The 21534-nt window shown below is 37.3% G+C and overlaps 1 protein-coding gene across 1 annotated transcript in view; it reads left to right on the top strand.

The window, feature by feature from the left end:
- The window catches only part of RCBTB1 (RCC1 and BTB domain containing protein 1), a 30117-nt gene extending 10330 nt beyond the window's left edge, over positions 1 to 19787 (top strand). Inside the window, exons 3-10 of the mRNA XM_023536703.1 lie at positions 2114 to 2272; positions 4731 to 4838; positions 5228 to 5370; positions 6353 to 6543; positions 9095 to 9221; positions 10934 to 11085; positions 11637 to 11767; positions 17546 to 19787. Of these exons, the coding sequence (XP_023392471.1) occupies positions 2114 to 2272; positions 4731 to 4838; positions 5228 to 5370; positions 6353 to 6543; positions 9095 to 9221; positions 10934 to 11085; positions 11637 to 11767; positions 17546 to 17686 (1152 nt within the window). The 3' untranslated portion in view covers positions 17687 to 19787. The remainder of the gene's footprint in view (positions 1 to 2113; positions 2273 to 4730; positions 4839 to 5227; positions 5371 to 6352; positions 6544 to 9094; positions 9222 to 10933; positions 11086 to 11636; positions 11768 to 17545) is intronic.
- The last annotated feature ends 1747 nt before the right edge of the window (positions 19788 to 21534 follow it).

Below are 21534 nucleotides of genomic sequence, written 5' to 3'. Positions count from 1 at the left end.
AACTCGGTACAGTGTGAACATAGTAGCCCTGTGTACATAGCTAAAAACTCTGTGGGAACACACTCTTTTTCTAACACAGCCTATATTATGTGATGAGGACCACTCTTTTGATGATAGTAGACTTCAGTCTTAAGACAGTTGAGTCCCATGCTGTTTTCTAAGACTACAAATTAGATGTGTTTGGAAGTATTCTGTAGTTTTTTTAATGACCCCATCCCTTAAGGTGTATTTTGTTTTTCAGTAAATATAATGATGTCATAGAAAATATCTTTACCAGCATTCTAGTAGTATTGTACCACTCATTTATTTTCCCTACAAGTTTTATGCTTACCTGAAAAGTTACTCATCTTATTGATTTTACCTCCTAATCTTTTCTATCATTTGTTCCTCTTCGTCTCCATAACTGTAGGTCAGGCCTTGTCCTCTGCGTGGACTATTGCCATGATCTCTTTCATTCCATAGCTTTTAAATTGGTCTACCTATCCAATATTACTTCTTCACCTTCTGTGATTTCCGAAACACAAATCAGATCATTTCGTTCTCTGTTTAAAGTTCTTCAGTAGTATTAGAGTGATTTTACCAAGCAGTCTGGCTTATGGATGAAGACACCAAAGAAGCTCAGGGAGATCAAGATTTCGTGGCTGGGATGTGCTGGAGCCAGGGCTAGCATGAAGGCCTTATGCCCCAGAATCCAGTTTCCTCATCTGTTTCTTGGTTAATGGAACTGTTGTCCCTATTTTTTAAATAATAGGTAGCTGCATTGCAAGGGAACTAGAGATATTTGAGAAGTGCCAGAAGAATGTTGGAATTATAACTTGCTAAGTTGTATACTTGAGATTTCTGGTAATTTTCACCTTAAGTATATGTTACCATGGATAATAGTGCTAAACATTTGCATTATTATACCAGGTATTCCTGTGAACCCACTTTCAGGGAAGTGTTGCAGGTTATTCCTTTTGTACCTTTGTGATGAACCTGTAGCACATATTCTTTCAAGACATCCATAGCGGGCTTTACTGAGGTTGCCTTGGGCAGCATTAGACATGTAAATTTAGAGGGAAAATTATGACAGAGGAAAGAAGGATTGTGGAAGCCAGAACTCGGCCTGTGTGAGGACCACTTCCTGCAGGCAAGTGAAGGCGGGTGGGAGGGGTCCTTAGAAGTTCTCCTAGTGTTGAAGTTATTTCTCTATTGCCAATATTCCCTCTCCCCTAATTCTTTTCTCTGATCACATTCCTGTTTGATAGAATCAGTTGGTAATTAACTCAAAGTGATTTTTTTGGTTGTTTCTCATCTTTGCTACTAGATTTTAACTAGCTTAGAGATCTGTTTGTGTCTTTCTCCATTAGATATCTGGTTTTCAGGTTTGACAGATCACAGACCAAAAGTAATAAGCAGGATGCAGTTGAGGAGGAGAGGTGCCTGGAGCTGACGGCAAATGAGAACTCAGACACAATATTACCAAGAGTAGCCTAACAACTTGGTGTCATTTCTGTGGGGATAAATGTCTCCTCAGTGTCTGTGAGCATTACTGTGTTATGACCTGGAACTATGATTGATAATAATTATAATCACGATGGTCCCAAGTCATTAGGAAAGGTTACATAATGGCCAGTATTGGTGACTAGTGAGACAGGGAAAAGCATAGTATGCTTTCAAAAGGTTTCCATGAAAAAAAGAATATTTGTGGCCAAGGAGTTAAGCAAATTTTTCATATTCCTGATACTTATGTGGCATATACTTCATTTTCTATTGATGCCAGATATAGAACCTTATGTAGCTGCCATAATTATAGAGGCAATACAGCATAGTGGTTAAGAGCACATACTTGGGTTTGAATTCCACATCCACTGCTCACTAACTGTGGAACCCCAAGCAAGTCACTTGATCTCTCTGTTTTTCCATTTCTATATGTAAAATGGTGATGACAATAGTATCTACCCTAGAGTCACTTTACAGAATTATTATGAAAATTAAATAGGTTTAGTGCATATAAAGCACATTGTAAGTACTCGGTCAAGTGGGTTTATTTTTATTTTATGATTATTATTGTAGTTAGAGGTAGAATTTTCACCCTTACTGTTATTTCTTTTTTCCTCTATGTCTTGTGTAGGTATTTGCTTGGGGCTATAACAACTGTGGCCAGGTGGGATCAGGATCAACAGCAAATCAACCAACTCCTCGCAAAGTTACAAACTGTTTACATATTAAGAGGGTTGTAGGAATCGCCTGTGGTCAGACCTCGTCCATGGCTGTTCTGGACAATGGTGAGGTGAGCTCTGTCTACACTCCCCTTTCTCCTCCTACCTCCTCTCTCAGTGAAATGTCTTTTTTTTTTTTCATGAGGTGCATGTATTAGGTCGTGGAAGGAAGAGCACTCTGTTTTGACAGCTCTGTTGATACCAACTGAGGAGTAACCAACCATAGGTTGTTTGCTCCTCAGTACGAGTTTTTAAATTCCAAGATTTATCTGTAGGTAAAGATTCTAATGTGTCTAAATGTCATTTTTTCGCAAGATCCAAGTACCTTAATGCTTACAGGTATCTGTTTGTTTGTGCTTTAATGTAATTGATTAAAGAATTTGGTATATGTTATTCTTCCAATGGAAAAAATCAACTGTGCACTCTTGAAAGTTAGCTGATGAGGTTCATAAGTGGTTAGTGACTTCACTGGGCATGATGTCTCTGTGGAACCACCTGCCCACGTCTGGAATGTTTGCTCGCAGGAAGAAGCAACTTGCAAAAGCAAAATTGTTTGTTCTGATAGTTGTTAGCTATTTAAATAAGCCTGTTACCACCTATCAAGTCTTAGCATACAAAAATTATCCAGACTTGATCTTTGGACACAGACATATGGAATCATGTATTAGGGTGCTAGAGTGCTTTATTGTTTACTGAATGCTCACCTATGTCAACTTGTTTTTTGAATCAATCCTGATATCCTGGGTGACTTCAGAATTCCTTGGGATTGTTTTATAACCTTCTCCATTCCTGTTACTAATTTATTATTATTATTATATGGTTGTTTTAACTAAGGAAAACAAGTGAAACATATAAAGTTAACAGTGAATACCTTTTCCCCATTCTTTTTTTTCCCCTAATTCTTGTTAGTAGCTTGCTTTATATTGTTTTGGACTTTTCTCTATAAACAATTATATATAGATGAATATAATTACCTTTTTTTAAACGGGATTATTATACTTACTGCCTTTCTCTGCTATTTAACATCCCTGCTTAACAACATGTGATTACCCGAGTCTATTTTCAAACCATTCGTAGCTGCTTTTCATATACTAACGGTCGCTTAGTTTTCCTTGCGTGGATGACTCATGTCCAGAGCTCTACGATAGACATTTCACTTGTTTCTAATTTTTTGCTGTTATAAACAATGTTGTGTTGATTTTCTGTGTTACTGTTTGTGTGTATCTTTGTACACATACATAAGCAAGTATTTGTATAGAATAAGTTCCCATAGATAGGATTCCTGGGTCAGGGTGTATGCTATTAAAATTTTAATGTCTTTTGCCAAATTTTAACCTGTTACACTTCTGACATTGAAAATGCTTCCTACTATCTCTCGCTAGTACCTGAAAGTCCATGTCCCCTTTTCCCCCTCTGTCACATTGCCCTGAAAAGTCCCAGCTGATGCCTGTTTGCCCTGCATTGCCGTGGGGCGTGGTGCCACCACACATCTCAGGTTTCTAATTTGAGCTAGACTTTTTGTCTGTTTCTGGTCTGTTCTTTTTCCTGTGTCCTACACTGGCTATTCTAAACCTTTAACACTCCTGCCGAACCGATGTCCAGCCTGCTGCTTTCAGCTGGTGAGTCCCCTCTCACTCCAGATATCTCAAGGATCACCACATTCTCTCACGTCGCCCTCTCTAACCTCTTTCCTATCCATTCCATTTCTTTTGGCCCCACTGTCACTGCCTAGTTTTGGACCCTCATCAGAGCTCACCTAGTTGCTTATGAGAGACCAGTTTATCTACTGAATGGCCTTCCCACCTCTAGTCTTACACACTCCACTCACCTTTCCTGTTGCAGCCAGGGTGAGCTTTCCAAAGTGAAAATTTAAGTGTGTTAATCTCTGTTTTGAAATATTTCCGTGAAAGACCCATTGAAGCATTCCATTTTCCCTGGTACATTTATCCCCTTTTCTCTGACCTTTCCTTCTAGTCTTTTCTCCTAGCACTATCCCAGATGAGTCCAGCCAGGCCCACCTGCCTCTAACACATTCTGTGCCCTCTACCTGGAATGCCTTGGCCCTCATCTATCCTTCAGCTCTGTTCACATCTCCTCAGCCTTCTTCCTATAGTTAAATCCTTTCTCCTCTCTGCTCCAGTAATGCCTTGATTATATCACTATTATGCACTTGACACCTAGCTGCGGAAAATTTGCATATGTTCATCTCTCCTGTTAAACTGTGACCAAAGACATATTCCTAGTTCGTTTCACAATGTCCTGACATACAGTAGGTGCTTAATCATTGTTAATGACCTCAGCTTCCTTCCATAGAAAACAGGAATTAATACTTGCCCAGGGCTACCCAACTGATGCCAAATTCTGTCATTCATTCCCTTCCCTACGATGTCGTCTATTTGGGGATCAGTGCAGGGTCACACAGAGTAGAATATGGGTGTTGGAAGTAAAAAAAAAAAAAGTGTGCCTGATTGGTTTATTCCTTCTTACTGGCAATTTTAAAAGGCCGTTTTCTCTCTTTCTCTTTCTAAGGTGTATGGCTGGGGTTACAATGGCAATGGTCAGCTGGGCTTGGGAAACAATGGCAATCAGCTGACCCCTGTGAGAGTGGCAGCTTTGCACAGCGTGTGCGTGAACCAGGTATGTGCGGTAGACTCTCAGCTGCTGATCCCTGTCTTTCTTCCCTGCTCTGACCTGGAGGAATGTTGGGGATTTACTCTTCAATAAATTTTTTGATGCCTTGTGCCTTCATCTTCCACATTTAATATTATATCTTCCCTAAATTACGATGATGCGAAGCAACACCAAGGTGGTGGCACATCAGTCTTGACAAGTAAAAAAAAGCAGTTGGAAAAATTCAGTAGTCTCAGGTTTAGGCTTTTCTAATGCTTTTTTAATGTTCCAGAAAATGTTAGTCCACACGTGATGATGAATTGGCATTTGCAGAAGCTGGCTGTAATCTTTAAGTAGATGTTTTCCCTATCCTTCCTGTTTTCCTGTTTATGGTAACCATTTAAATTTACTTGCAGATTGTCTGCGGCTATGCACACACTCTCGCACTAACAGATGAGGGCTTGCTCTATGCCTGGGGAGCTAACACGTATGGGCAGCTGGGAACTGGCAATAAAAATAACCTGCTAAACCCAGTACACATCATGGTGGAGAAAGAAAGGTAACTCGGCTGTACAATGTCTTGGAATTGTGTGTGCATTGCGGACTTGGGACTGTGTGTGCTGGAGCTGTGGTGTTTGGCTTTGTAACTCTTCTGTTTATTAACACTCTCATTTTGAATTAAGAGTTTGAGTACCAATCAGAATGAACATGAAGTTCATATGATTCTTCCACAGCTTTCTAAAATAACTTCCTGTGATTGATAGGCACTAATCCATCTTGGTATAATTCCTATAGACTTCTTGTTGCCCATTTAGTAGGGAAGTAAAATAGGGTGTATCACTTTGTCGAAGTACAAACTTCCCCTTTGAGCCAACTAAAACAACTTTTAAATAAATAAAATCTGCCCTTGAAAGGACATTATCTGTTTAAATATTGATTTGATTTTATGTGTGTTACTGGAATAGATACTTAATGTTTCTTCAGCCAAATTGTGACTTCTAATTCTGGGACCCTGCCTAAGCAGACTGAGAAATATAAGTTTGGCTTGATGTCCATTTGGCCTTGGATCCTCAGAGTGCATGACCCCTAGACCAGTGCTTATCAGCCTGACGAGTGGTCTGAGCTCTGGTAGGAGATGAGAGAAAAAGTTGTATTTGTAAGGAAATGGTATATTGAAGACAGTTTTTTTTTTTTTCCCTCCCTACCGTCTAAGCCCCCAGGACTATCAGGACATTTTGTCAGAGTCCACTTTGCTCATTTACTTTGGTTTCTAGTCCCTTTTTCCAGGTTTCCTCAACAGTACGTGTTATTTATCCTCACTGAGAATGGGGCGAGGATAAGAAGTGGGGCAACCAGGAAGGGACAAACACAGTGCTCTTGTTCCAGTCTTTTCATTTTGTCTATATGACTTGATCGCTAATGTCCCTTGATCTTGAGCTATTTTTTGAGATGTTACAAGCATGAACTTTTTATTTACCTTGTGCAATGTGCTGTGGGCTTCTTGATTTAGAAATGGCATGCATTTTTCTTAAATTTTTCAGGGTAGTAGAGATTGCGGCCTGCCACTCTGCCCACACATCTGCCGCCAAGACCCAGGGCGGGCACGTGTACATGTGGGGCCAGTGCCGGGGCCAGTCGGTGATCCTGCCTCACCTCACCAGCTTCTCCTGCACGGACGACGTGTTCGCCTGCTTTGCCACGCCCGCTGTCTCGTGGCGCCTCCTCTCTGTGGGTGAGAAAGCTCAGGGCTACTTCCACCGAGGACCATTGGTCCTGTCAACTGACCTGTTTTCCTGAATATTTGCTGGTTGTGGTCTCTTTTAGGTTCTAGAATGTTTTATTCTCCATTAACTTTAATATCTTTCCCCAAATTAGATTTGCATAACATAATATTAGATTTGCTTAATATGTTGTAAAACATTATGTGGATTTATGATTTTCTCCTCTTTAGTGCTTTCGTTTTAATTGAGGTGAAATTCACACACATAAAATCAGCGGTTTAAAAGTGTACGATTCAGAAGTATTTAGTACATTTACAATGTTTTGCAACCACCATTTATATCAAGTTCTAAAACATTTTCATCCCCTTAAAAAATGTTAAAGCAGTCACGCCCCATTCTCCCTTCTCCACAGCCAGGGGCCAGTTTGCTTTCGGTTTCTATGGATTATCTATTCTGGATATTTCACATAAGTGGAATTATACAACATGCAGCCTCTTGTGTCTGGCTTCTTTTACTTAATGTGTTTGAGGCCTCCTCATGTTGTGTGAATCAGTACTTCGTTCCTTTCTATGGCTGAATAATATTCCATCGCATGTAAATACTACATTTCATTTATCCATTTATCTGTTGATGGGCATTTAAATGGTTTCCACCTCTTGACTATTGTGAATAATACCGTTAAGAGCATTCATGTACAAATATTTGTTTGAGTAACCTGTTCTTAAGTCTTTTGTTGTTATACTAAATTTATTACATAATTCAATAAAATATGACCCCAACATGAACTTAAAAAAAAGTGACAAACTTGTAGTTTTTAAGATGATGTATTAACCCTACTTTCTCTCTTTCTCTCAACCAATCTCAAATACTTTTATTTTAGAAAGTCATCAAAACAGAGCTATTATAAAAGATAGTGGAATTCAAAGTGACCTTTGGTTACATAATCTGTTCCTTTTATGAATATTGTCTTCTTTAAGAGTTCATTATTGATCGAAAGTATTAAGATGTTATAAAGCCAAGTAGCCATTAACAGAGATTTTAATCTTTTTCTTTTATTTCTTATTCATTTCTGCCTTTTTACCAGTGTCTTTCTTCTAAGCTGTTCTTTTGTTTATATAAACAGGGCATAATTGGGTCATGACACTCTGTGTTTGAACGTTAATATCCAAGGGATTTGGGTTGCTTAGCAATTGATACTGGAGGCTAGCCTTGTAATACCTGTCATGCTAGGTATGTCAGACAGCTGGAGCAGTCCTTTCATCAGGTGACCAGACTTTATGGTCTCACAGGCAAGAGCATATTTAGGAAGACTTAAGCTGCTCAACTTAAAGTGAAGCAAATTTTATATTTCTAGATTTTTTAACTATAATATAGTAATTTTTTTATAGTGAATGTTACAATTAGAAAAAATTTAGTTCCCAGAATGGGATTACTGGGCCATAGTCACACATATGTACCATGCACAGCCAAAGCTCTCTATCTACATCTTCCGATTCCCACATACTACTTAACACGACCTGTTTATAAAAAGCTTCCCCAGCTTCTCACACCTTAAAGTCTTAATCCTGAAAAGGCATCCGTTTCAAGACAAGTGTCCTAACATTTTTTAATGTTAAGTTTGGAAAAATATGGTCACTGGATATATCTCCAAAATGGCTTCTCTCCCTTTCATCTATTAAAAGCCATAAGTGTTATTTTCTTCTCAATTTATGATCTCAGCTGAGTGTTAGGAAGAAAGTCAGATGGTGAATTCACACCTCAGAAGAATATTTCTTCTCCAAAAGGAGGTATTATTTTTGTTGCCAGAAACCAAAGGAGAAAAAGATTATTTCAACTAGATGCAGAAGTTGAGACACTAATAAGAAGTTGTTTTTCAGATGGGTAGGGTAGCGATCATGACTCCTGGACTTTTTGCCCATCGTAATTATGTCCTTCAATTCACTGGTAATACACGTCACAGGTCAGGGAAAGCTTGATTTTTGAGAGATCGTCGACCTTTCCTCCAGAGCCAAGAGAGCTCTGCATTGTGTGGGTGTTGGGGAGCTATAGATGTCTCTACGTGAGAACAGACTGCTTAGCATCACCACTTAAGTGGTGAGTTTGTTTCTTGGGACTCTTTGAGTAGAATATACTTAACCTCTTACAACTACCCCAAAGCAGGGCAAAGGTGTTCTTAGTGTTCCTGTAAAGGAAAATCAGTCAGTTCATAACCCTGGAAGAGAACCACTCAAGTTTTGAGCAAGTAGTTACATAATCATGGACTACCTATAACTTTTTCTTTAAAAACAAACAAACAAACATATTTCTAGTGTCTAGCTTAGTATGTAATAAGATCGGTATTTGGCCTTTCCAAATATGTATTTTTTGGTGGTGTATAGGTTCACGATACTGATTTTAATACTGTGAAGCATGAAGTATTTTAATACAAGTAAAGCATGAACTCTTTTGAAAAAAAATCTCATGGAATTATCCATAATGCTAGTGATTATATTTTTGAAGTCTTTCAAGTCTCGAGTATGTTTCCTGAGCTTCCGGTATTAATAATGTGTTCGTTGCCTTCAGAGCATGAAGACTTTTTAACAGTTTCAGAGTCACTGAAGAAAGAATTTGACAGTCCAGAAACAGCCGACCTAAAGTTTCGAATTGATGGGAAATATATCCATGTCCATAAAGCTGTTTTGAAAATCAGGTATTTTTTGCATGAACTTTGAAACATCAATAACTTTACTTTCTTTTTTGCAACATCTGTTTCTTTGTTACTCCATAAGATGGGAACTGATAAGAAATAGCCTTGGCAGTAGAGAGAAATGGCACAACTTGACATTTTTGCAGATAGTAATATTCTACTTATTATTGAAGAGTTTTGTGCATACATGTGAATATGCAGGTACACACGTGCCTTTTCGAAGAAACAATGTAGTAGTATAAGTATTTGTCTATATTGTTTGTGAATGAAGGATCCTGTGAATTTTATTTCCACCAAAAAAATGTGTGTGCATGGTCAAAAAATACGAAAGATTGTCAGGGGAAAGCCCTCTTTTACTCTTAAGATTCATTTTCCCCAAGCAGCAAATTCTCATAGTCAGGAATGCTGGACTTCTCGCCTGAAGGACATCTAATTCCCAATTAAAGAAATGTTCTTTAGCTACATGCAGGAGTTTTTTTGTATGAATGGAGAGAACTTTGTATTTATTAATAATTGGACCGTTGCTCACTAAAGCTGTCATTACAGAGAAAGAGGTACATAAAATCAGACCATTGAGAATTGAAGTGACCATTTACAAGTCTTTTTGGAAATTTAGTTAAAAACCTATTTACACAATAACATGTTTAAGGGAACCAAAACACCATATGTCATTCATTACTTGAGGAAGTAAGTATCTGCACCAAAGTATTAATCGAAAGATGGACTGGAAATGTTTCTGTCTGTGAACCTGTGGGCAACCAGTCTATTCCTTTCATGTGTAGTTTTCTAAATCATTTTACCTACTGTTCCTTGCTTAGACAACCATTTCTTTTTACTTCTCAGATGAAGTAATTTCTTAGGTAAGTGAAGCCATTCTATTAGTATTCTGAATGGATTTTAAAAATATTTTGTTTATACTCTATCTCATTTTTTAAAGATTTGGAAAGATGATTTTTTAAAACTATAAAGTATATTATACTTTAAGAAAATCTAATATTTGGAAATCAGTTCCTCATACAGGTAGATTTGTATGTGTTAACATACAAGAAGGCCCATTTAGGTTTATTGAAATATGCATTATCCAAGTTGTATAAATAAACTGGTAACAGACTTGGGAGGAGAGGAACGGGAGTAAGGCAAAGCAAAGAAACAAAATAGGAGCGATGGCCATTTTGAAGATGAGTCAGAAAAGAAGGAAAATTATCATGTAAGGTAATGAAACAGTAATCAGCTTAACCACAGTCCAGTTAACATTTAAAACCGGTTTAAGAACGTATGCTGTTTACATGAAACAAAAAACAAATGAATCATTTAAATGAATTTATAATGATAAGTTTGAACTCTCATTTTTTAATTTCCTTTAATTTCATTGTTTAAAATGCATTTCTGTACACCTTTTAAAAAGTAAGTGAGCAAAAATATCCTGATCTGAATGGGAGTATCAGCCGGAAACTGCAGTACTGCAGAGGTGCTAGGCACTCCTAGGCTCTGTGAGTGATTCTTAATGTTTCACAGGAGGTGCTCATCAAAAATGAAAGTGTACATAAAAGACAAATACAAAAATCCTTGCACATGGAATGTTTTTAGGGTGCTAGCTACAGATTCATGATCCTGGTGTGTGTAGGCCCAAATGTAGTAGTAGTTAAGGATAACTGTAGTATTTGTTTACCTGATTCCATCAGCTGAATTAAGTATCTTTTGCTCTTCTGTTTTAGGTGTGAGCACTTTCGATCCATGTTTCAGTCTTATTGGAATGAGGACATGAAAGAAGTGATAGAAATAGACCAGTTTTCTTACCCAGTGTATCGTGCCTTTCTCCAGTACCTCTACACAGACGCAGTTGACCTGCCACCTGAAGATGCTATAGGTACCTCAGCTACACTGGGACTGGCCAGGTCACATGGTCAGAAATATATCTCATCTTCTTACAGTATTGAAATGTAAAGTTTCAGGTTTATTGACTTTTATATAGTTTTTAAAAAAATATTTGAAGCAAATATGTTTAAAAATACTATTGTGTAGTTATTATGGACACAGTTTCTGACGGTGGACTTATTTTTTTAATGCCGAAGTATAATTTGATGATGGATTAAGCATATTGTTTTGGAAACAAAATGAGGGGGGGAATTTCATTTTTTTCCCTTCCTTTGTATCATAGAAGAAGTTGTATAAAGTGAATATAAGAGAGGTATATTTGGGAGGTGGGGAGGTAGAAGGAGTAAGGAAGAGAACTTATTTAATAAAACTCAGAGTAGTATTTTCTAAGAAACTTCTGCTGATTTACCTACATAACTCTGTGCACCAAAATGAAATACACACACACATACACATACACACATATGTGTGTGTATATATATGTATATAATTATGGGAAATTATCATAAACTTTATTAAACTTTCCACACTTTTTACTTTTAGGTCTTTTGGATTTGGCAACATCTTACTGTGAAAACAGATTGAAAAAACTTTGTCAGCACATTATCAAGCGAGGAATCACTGTGGAGAATGCCTTTTCATTATTCTCTGCTGCGGTCAGATATGATGCAGAGGTAACATAAAACCACAAACAAAAACTCAACCCACCCTTCACTCCGTGTGTGCTCCTTTCTCTCCTCCTCCTCACATGAGACAAGGACCACATTGAGTAACTTCCCTTCTATTTAGAGAATCAATGAACTGACTGACCCCTGAAAAACGAAATCTGGCTTTCTCGTTCTCTGTTCATAGTTTCAAAAATGGTTGCTCCTCTCCTTTCATTTTTAACTAAGAAAAGAAACTGAGGTCCCTGCAGCTGTACTACACGTCGAAATATGAAATACATATCTAATTGGACTAACAAACAGCATATTTTAGTTCAAGTATTTCTCAAAATCAGCATATATATATTTTTTTCAAGACCCACTTTTGCTGTCTCCCAATTCTGCCCTGTCATAAGCCACGGATACTTTATGATTTATATCTGGGTATGCTCTGAAATTCTTGTTATCATCTAAACATAACACAATTATTTATGTGCAAAGAACTTGCTCCAGACTCCTTTTTATTTGTTTTTATACTGGATTGAATTCTTCATCTGGAATTCATGGATCTCTAGAGAGTTTGTGAGTGAAAGGGCTTTTGGGAGTCTGAAATTTTATGTTTATGTGCATTTTTTTTAGAGTTAAGAACCAAAGCAACATTAGATTGTAAGCTCCTCACGAGCAGGAACTGTATCTTATTCATTTGTGTACTCTCTTGTGCCTGGCACGTAGTAGGCTCTGGATGATAAATGTTTGTGGAACCCCCTGAAGGCAGCTTTGAGGATAATCAGGGAACTAAAGGCTGGTATGGTTGGTTTTACAAATTCATAGGGAATAAAAGGTAGCTTTGGAGTTCAAAATGTCTCCAAATACCTGCAAAGATTTGCAGATACGGACTTGGAGGTGTGGTGGAGGACAGACTTCATCTTTATCACACTTAGAGATTGAAGTGAATCATTATGTCATGTATTTTCCAAATGTATCCTATTTTTATTTGAGATTATATTATGGTTATAAATATCTGTTAAGATCAAATATAGCTGACTTTCTCTGTGGCCCTTTCAACATATGGAAAAATGATCAAAGGATATTATTTCTAACAGGAAATGGAAGTATAGTTTTTTTTTCCTACTCTTTCTTAGACACCATGAGCTTTATTATTAGAAATGCTGTTTCTTTAGATTTAACTACTTAATTTCCACCCAGTGATCTAATTTTAAATTGGCTGGTGCCTTTTCTCTCCATTAAGTGATTGATTGTAGAATCTTTTTTGTGCCTCTCCGTACTCTTCCTCATTGCTAGTGAGTTTCTTATTCTTGGGATGGGATCTGGCTCACAAAAATCACCTGGGCAGAGGCAATCATCTTGACTCTAGTTGCCGGAAATTTCTTCCTCACTTCCAGCTAAAATCTACCCTAGAATGTTTACAGATAAAGTCTTTATGCCAGCTGATCATTCTCTTTTACTAGTTTTTATTTTTCTCATATTAAATATAAACATATTAAAAATTGTCCCTTATTATATATCACAAATGCATGATTCCCCAGAGTCTGTCACAGTGTGGGCATATAGTTGGTATTCAGAAATATATGTTGAGTTAAACAAATGAATGAATATATTTGAAATACCTAACCATGGAGGTGTGCTTATTAAAAAACGTAAAAAACAAACAAACAAACCTACAAATACTACACATTGAATATAGAAAAAAATAGAAAATGGAAGACAAAAATGAAAAGAATCACTTCTATCTAGGCTGTATATTTTTGGTTCTGATAGGAGTTATATAATTGTTTAAGGTACTTTAACATTTTATTTCCTTAATGCTATCAAATGTAGTAAGTGAATAAATGAAGTGTTTAGAATGTAAAATTAAACCCACTTACTATATCTACTAGTTGATGGAAGCTACTACTAAGCCACATGGAAATTAATTGCAAAAACTACTATTTTCAGAAGTTCAACTTGGGATTACTAGATGACATTTCCTTCACTCTGTGGGTTGAAACTAGAGACTACCTGCTTCTCACATTTCTTCGCTTATCTAGAAAAGTTATTGTGGTTCCTCCATACCTCCTTTTGACAAGGTAATTTTGAAGCAAATATACACACATAAAAGCAACAAAAATATATTTATCGACTCAGTAGTTAGGAAGATTTTTGAAAGTAAGCTGACTATTATGGAACATTTGCATTATGAATGCATAGTCAACCTTTCTATTGGTTTTAATAGTATAGCAGGACTTGGAGAAGGAGCACTTAAATATTCTGTAGCACAAATCGGAATAAATATTGACATCAAGGGAGAAAATATGAGTAAAACATTGAACCATCTGTGTCACATTATAAAAAAACTTAAATGCTTCTTTTTATACCGTTTCTTTTTAAGAGATTTTTGTTTTCTATGTGTATCTGAACGTTAGGAGAAACAGTGCGAAGTATTATTTGTTTAACCAAATTAGAGAACTTTCCAGAAAATCCTACTCACTGAGCAACTTATGTCTATAATGTTGCTTTTGGTGGGAAGCAGTAAATATGAGCCCAGAAGTATAATTCCAAAATTGATTTGCATTGCGAATATTGGCAAACTCTGCTAAAGCAAAATGGTCAGCATTTTTTTCTTTTTTGTGACAGCCAGTTTGAAAGTTTTTTATTATCAGTAGATAATAAAAAATTTTTTCCCATGTGTAAGGTATTTAAATACATTCTTAAAAACAAACAAACAAACTCCACTTTGATTTGGAATATTTTGTACTTGATATACTATAAAATGAATTTTAAACTTAACTTTAAGGTTTGGGGGTTTCGTTTTGCAGTTTAACAAGTTTAGATAGAGTTAGATGTGGCTCACCATCTCTTGCCAGCTGGATTGTGTCTCAAGGGTGGCTTGTGACACAATGGCAGGCTGTCTTACCATGGCTAAGTGGCCTTCCATGACGAGTCTTAGCGTCCAGCTATTTTAGCTTCAGGATTTTAGGACCTGATACCTCTGTTAAATGTATCAGCATTTAAAAAATGTTGGTATTATGACCATCAATTCTCTGTTCTGTTTTATTACTAAAGAAAATCTGTGGAAAGGAGAAACAACTTATTTTCAGAGTATATATAGGGATTAGAATAATTAATTTAAATGTTTAAAAATTTAGAATGAAATTATAAATTATTTCAGAATAGCAATTTTTAGTTTTGATCTTTTTCTAATTACAGCAAATCTGATGTTACCCTATTTGCTTCCGAATTCATAATAATTTCACCACAAAATGTCACAAACATGAACTTCAGTTTCTAAAATACCAAGAATACCTTATTAGACCCCTTGATTTTACACCCTCTTCTACTTCCTTATTTCATGAGCCTTGAGAAGACTCATTATATTATGAATTTTATTCATTTACTGGTGATCATTCTTGTCCTTCTTGGAAATGTTTTATTTAAAGCCCAGCAGCCCTATTATTGTTGGCATATTGGTTGAGTAAGAGTCAGATTTTCTTTTATAGGTAATTGAAGATCTGATCATTTGCAGAATGAGGGGGAACAGATCATGTAGGTTCTTATAGTATTTAAGAATTATCAGAAAGATATTTATCTGAGTCACACATCAAAGGTGAGTCGGTTCAGGGCATCAGTTGCTCGGTGAAACGGTTTGGCCATGCCACTGTACGACTAATGCAAAGAACTTAACACATTTCAGTCTCTCTTTCTCCAAGTGCATTCAGTGCTTCCTTTTCCATAGACCTGCCTTAAACAAGATTCAGTTACTTATTTAAACAATGGCGATTTAGTTTATTTTCCATGTTCTCCAGTTAGACTTTTAACGCTTAAAGCTGTTAAGCATTTGTTGAACACTGAGAAGTCTCTCCAATTCAAACTAATTGGAGGGGAAAGGAAGGCATACTGTTGTTAAAGATATAGGAACTGATTTGTAATTAGAAGCACCATTGCTATACTTATACTATGTAAAAGAGTTCTTAAGTTTATACTCAAGGTAATCTGTATAATGAGTAAACTGAGTAAACTCAGTTTTGTTTTGTTTTTTTTTTGAATTTTTATTAGAGTTTATTTGAACCAAACTAATGACATGTGCCAGGGAGCAAGATCTCAGATGCTCCGGAGAACAACTCAACTCATTTTTCATATATACTACAAAATCTTGAATTCCAAATTAGTAGACCTGGAAGTGATAAGGTTTTACAATGCCAGAATTTATTGCACTCTTCTTTCCCTTTGATTTTGAAATTATAAAATTAAAACTTAATATTTAAAGATCTTTATCTGATACATTACATGATTTGAAGAACGTTTTGTGCTCTTGACTGGTTACTTCCTAAGTTATGTATAGATAAACTAGTTTTCTGTTTTTGATAAATAAGATTAAAATATGACTTATCTTCCTGTGGAATATAATTTAGTACCTAGAGCTATTTATTAAACATTGAGTTATAATAGCAGGAGTAGTGCTTTTTCTTTAATAATGTGAGAGGGAATGTTTTATATAGTTTTACATTTTAGTTTATTATAATATGCAGAGTATTCAGCTGTACATTCATTCAGCCCACTGGGAATTTCTTATTAAAAATATGGATCCAGAGATTGTGCTAACATTTTAAATGCATTTTGAATTATCTGGAAAACAAAACTGGCAGCAGCTGGCTGAAACACGTTAGATGGGGTTTATCTCCTACTGGTTTATAACTATTTCTTAAGGTCTCTCAGCTAGGGACAGAGGGATCTTTAGGGTATAGAAAGTATTTGTTTTCAGGGGTCTGAAAGCAGAAAAGGGGTGTGTCCGTGTTTGTATGGGCCCTTGCTCACTCTGTCTAAAATTCTTATTTCATGGTTAACTAGAAACATAAAACCAAGACCATATGGTTTAAATGTTGAGTTCCTGGTTTGATAGAACATTGAGTACCTTCAATATATCCAAGTAAGAGGTGAGACAGAGGTATTTGTGGAATTTGCTCTTATATACTTAGTCTGTGTGTACATTTCAGCTACCTAATTGATTTAATAAATATATGTTCCAACATTGGAAGGAACAAACAACATTATAGTAGAGTTTTTCTGGAGGCGATAGGATGTATTAGTGAGGCAGAAATAGATTTTTAAATTGTTCTGGTTTATACTTGTATATATTACTTTCCTTCTGAATGTTGGTAGTTGACGATTCCTTTTGTCTGACTGAAAACTCCAGTCTCTGTGGATATTCTTCCCTATATTGACTATCTGAGAAATTACTGTGGTGGAAGTTGTGTATTATTCTTTGTGGTTTTAAAAATAAAGTCATTTTTATTTTTAAGAGATCACAAAAATGAATTTAAGATCCTCAGAATTTTTTTTAATGTGTCATTTTAGGTTGACTACATCTCTTCATCACTTTTCTATTTCTTAAGGTCTTCCTTAAACTAAATAACCCACATCTTCTTTTCTCTGACTTCTTGACTGTAGTAAAACATATGATATGGACTAAAGTTGCTTTCAGCTTTTTGAAACACTGTCTTTGAATATGACTAGTCTATGTGATAACCATGTGGAAATTTCCCCTCATAGACTGTGTGTGCATGTGGGCACGTTTTGAAGAGTCAGACAGGTAGGGGAACCATCACTTTTACTGTGTTGTGAGTAAATAGTATGTTTTTCTGACACCTACCTGTGGTCGCTTGTTTGCTTAATTTGAGGTTTCTGGCCTCACCTGTCTTTTCTGGGGGAGGGTGAGAGATTTGGGATGAGGGATTTAGAGAGAGGTAATTCAATCAAAGTTAATTAAAAAAAGGCCCTCTTCTTGTTTTTATTTTTGTTGTGTATGTCCAGGATTTAGAAGAATTCTGCTTTAAGTTTTGCATCAATCATTTGACAGAAGTTACACAGACTGCAGCGTTTTGGCAAATGGATGGCCCCCTGCTAAAGGAATTCATTGCTAAAGCCAGTAAATGTGGAGCCTTTAAGAACTGAAGCCAAGGCTGCTGGGTTTTGTGTGAGTGCCCTGGGGCACTGGCGATGGTGATGCTGTGCCCTTTGTGCTCTACGGGTGATATAATTCTGCAGGTAAAAACCCATCAGGTTGTGCTTTTCATATCTGAGACACAGTTCTCTGTGTAGGAATATATGAAGGATGTGCGGCCTTTCCTGAACCTATTTTAAACAACTCTTGTTTCTAGATATGTATATTTTAAATGTGACTGTAGGTTTGGCTGGAGCATTGTAAAGGAGTGAAAGTTTAGGTGTATTTTTTGGGGGGGGGGCAGTTTGGTTTTTGATTAGAGGAATTTCTGAATTTGGAAAGGGGAAGTTTTTGGCAACTCCCCTTGCTCACATATCAACAACGCTTTTGACACTAGGAGTTGGGGTAGTTTGTGAATTGTGAGACAGACATAGAGGCCCCACCATGAGTTAGAGATGCTGACTTTGGGGCTTGTTGAAGTGCTGCATTAGTTGCTAGCTCACTGCCTTGCTGTGAAGGAACAGTTGAGATCGAGGCTTTTGTTTGGGTGTTTGCACTATCGATGGACTTTTTAACTTCATGATATATAAAAATATATTCAGTTTAATATGAGTTAATCTATTGAAATGATAATTATGTAAAGATAAATTTCTAGGTTAGCCAAAATTTCTCTTAAGACTAAAGCACATAAAGAGTACTAATTTAGAATGGTTTGTGAAAAGTTGTTAATGAAAGAAACTTTGTTTGGACAAAGGTGAATATTTTATTAATTAGAATCCCCATTACTATCTAAAGGCTTTTCATTTTCTTAAGGTAAAATCTGAGAACTTAAGTTTAAATCCCCCCACACATACCTTTTCCCCTGTAAATACTAATTGTAAGAGGAAAATAATGACATATTCAACGTACTCTTGCCTCCCTAAATTATGGCTGCTACATCATCAGATCTGCTACATCTGACTCAGAGAAGTGGTTCTTAAAACCAACTCTCTTACAGGGCTTAATGGAATTCACTTTATCTCTTTTATCTAGGCCAAATCCAGCACAAGTTTGCTTATTTGAAACCACCAGCTTTCAGTTTGATTTCCTTCTCCTTTTAATTGTGGTATTTAGCACAATTTAACTTTAGAAAAGGATCAGAATTATGATCTTCTTTATTGATTTTTGGATCTGCTTATGAAGTGTGATCTGGAAGGTAAGAATGTTCAGCTCTGAGTTTTGTCATGTGTGTCCGTCGAGCTTGCTTTAAGAACAAAGCTTTGTTCTGCTCTCTGGCCCATGGACTCATTTCCATTTGTGGGAGCTCTGTTAGTGAACTACTGTTTCCTGCTTGGAAGTTCCTCCTATCTGAACTTGGAACCTAAATAGACTTTTAGAGCCAAATTAAGAGGGTGAAGAGATGCGGCAGCTGCTATTTTTTTAGCAATGTTTTTAAGTGTGTGTGGTGTTGGGAGAACGAGATCCATTGATAGGTGAAATATATACACACCTAGAAGTGCCGTCCCCTTTTCTTGACCATGTTGCAAGCGATTGAAGCCCAATTATTAGAATTATTAGAATAGAATTAATTATGCAACATAAAATTTTTCTTGCTAGATGATAAATGCCCATTAATTTGATTATTAGTTATGATGAGTAATATTTCCAACAATCACTGTTCTGTAGGCTTATGATCCAGACAAAATAAGAACTTCAGTATGTTTACTGTCACTCTTACTTGAAAAAAAAAATGAACTTAAAAGTAAAGCACAAATTAAAATAATAGGTCCTAATATAGGTGAAGAACCACTTCTCATATTACTGGGTAATTGTATGAGTATGTACGTAGTAAAGAAAACGGGAATGAATTTCTCAAAGAGTAGTCGAGTATCGTTTTTTTTAATACTTATTTTTCTACTTGGTTTTGTTGTTAATCACAGAGATGAAAACTTCTTTGAATTGCTTTTTTCATCTGATGTAATAATGAAAGCCAAAGTATTCATATTCTTTAAAATAGCCCTAAATGTACTCTTGAACTTCTTACTGAGACAATGTTTGATACTCTAGTATATAGGTTGTACTTACGTAATGCTTAGAGTGACTTGTTAATAAAGTAATGTGTTTAAACTGGCATGCAGTTGTTTTTTCCCTGAAAAATCAGTAATATGCAGCCATAAAAAGGAAGGAAATTCCAACATATGCTACAACGGGGATGAAATTTGAAGACATTATGCTAAGTTAAATAAGTCGGCCACAAAAGGACAAATGTATGATTCTACTTATGTGAGGTACCTAGGGTAGTCATACTCACGGGAACAGAAGGTACGGTGGTGGTTGCCAGGGGTTCCAAGATGAGAAGAGTTCTGTGGATGGACAGTGGTCACAGCAGCAAAAACAGTGTGAATGTACTTAATGCTGCAGAACTGTGCACTTAAATGTGGCTAACGTGGTAAATTTTATGTGTATTTTGCAATGATTTACAAAATCAGTACTGAGGCTTAGCAGGTATCAGACTAAAAACAGGTACTAACGTGTCAGCTGTTTCTCAGACACAGACACATACACACACAATAGAAATTCTTTGATTTTATTCCTGCTGAAAGATAGTACAATTGAACTGTCAGAGCAGAAAAAATGTATCTGGATCCTGTGGGGTTACTTATAAATGAAGGGAAAGACATAGTCCCTGTCTTCAAAGAATGTATAAATTATTAGGAGGAGAGAGAGGTTTAGGAATTAACAGCACAATAACATTTATAAACAGTGTTTCATGCTAGCAAGAGAAAACTTAATAATATGAGAAACATATCTGAAGATATCTGTGTGGTGTGCAGGAAAATAGCTCATTTCTAAAACAGCCAAGCGGCACAAACAAAGGCTTACAAGCTGGGGCTAATGAGCCTTGTAGAGTTCACCATGAGCAAGTTCATTTGGTTAGAACGAAGAAAAGCCAGGGCCTGTGTGGGCCCCAGGCCTGGCTGGTCCCAGGTCTGGCTGTGTTCCAGCCTTGCAGCTAGGATTGGGACCCCAGCTTTAGAATGTTACATTAGTGTAGTAATTCTTCTGACACAATCGACTCCTCTATAGCTTCGTGTGGGCCCCAGGCCCGGCTGGTCCCAGGTCTGGCTGTGATCCAGGCGTGTACAGCCCCCAGGCTTGCAGCTAGCAATAGGATCCTGGATTTAGAATGTTACATTAATGTAGTAGGGCACCGGAGCCCAGCTCGTGTAAGCATGATTCAGCTTATTGTATCACGCATGTGTGGCAGAATGCCACTATTGTTCTCTGACATAAAGCCCATGCAGTCCCCTAGCGCAGAGGTACGCTCCCCCCACAATAAAGTTGGTGCCTACTGTTTCATTCTCATGTCAGCCCATTGTGCGTTCTTTCAACTGGGCGTCTCACCACCGAAACCTTCCCTTCATGATCAGCTCGGCGCTGACACGTGGTGTAGTCGGCGGGATGAGGCGTGTACAGCCCCCAGCACACCGGATGGTCCCAGGGTGGAGGACGTGTGGCTCTCTGCCTCCTAGTGGTATCCCATGGCCTTGCATCTTGCCACGTGGATGCCCACAGAGGATTAGGATGCAATGAAGCTGTATCCGGAAGACGTCCGGAAAGCCCTGGAGATGCTGGAGCCAAATGTCCCGACCGCTCACTGGAGGCAGCGGGTCAGGGGACCTGGATGTTCCTGGTGGTGCTGCGGCAGGCCAGCCTGGAAGTTCAGGACCAGGCTCAGCAGGTGCAGCAACTGCAATGCCAGGAAGAAGCACTGGAAAGGCGGTTGGCTGCAGCGGAACACATGCTGCAGGGTCCTGTTGGATCACTGCCATCAACCCAGTCTGGGAGCCCGCCATTGATACGTGACAGGCGCAGCCCT

Source organism: Pteropus vampyrus, unplaced genomic scaffold (assembly GCF_000151845.1).
Source record: "Pteropus vampyrus isolate Shadow unplaced genomic scaffold, Pvam_2.0 Scaffold167, whole genome shotgun sequence".
Taxonomy (NCBI): Eukaryota; Metazoa; Chordata; class Mammalia; order Chiroptera; family Pteropodidae; genus Pteropus; species Pteropus vampyrus.
Note: the sequence above shows the minus strand (reverse complement) of the source record. Positions and strands in the feature narration are given on the sequence as shown.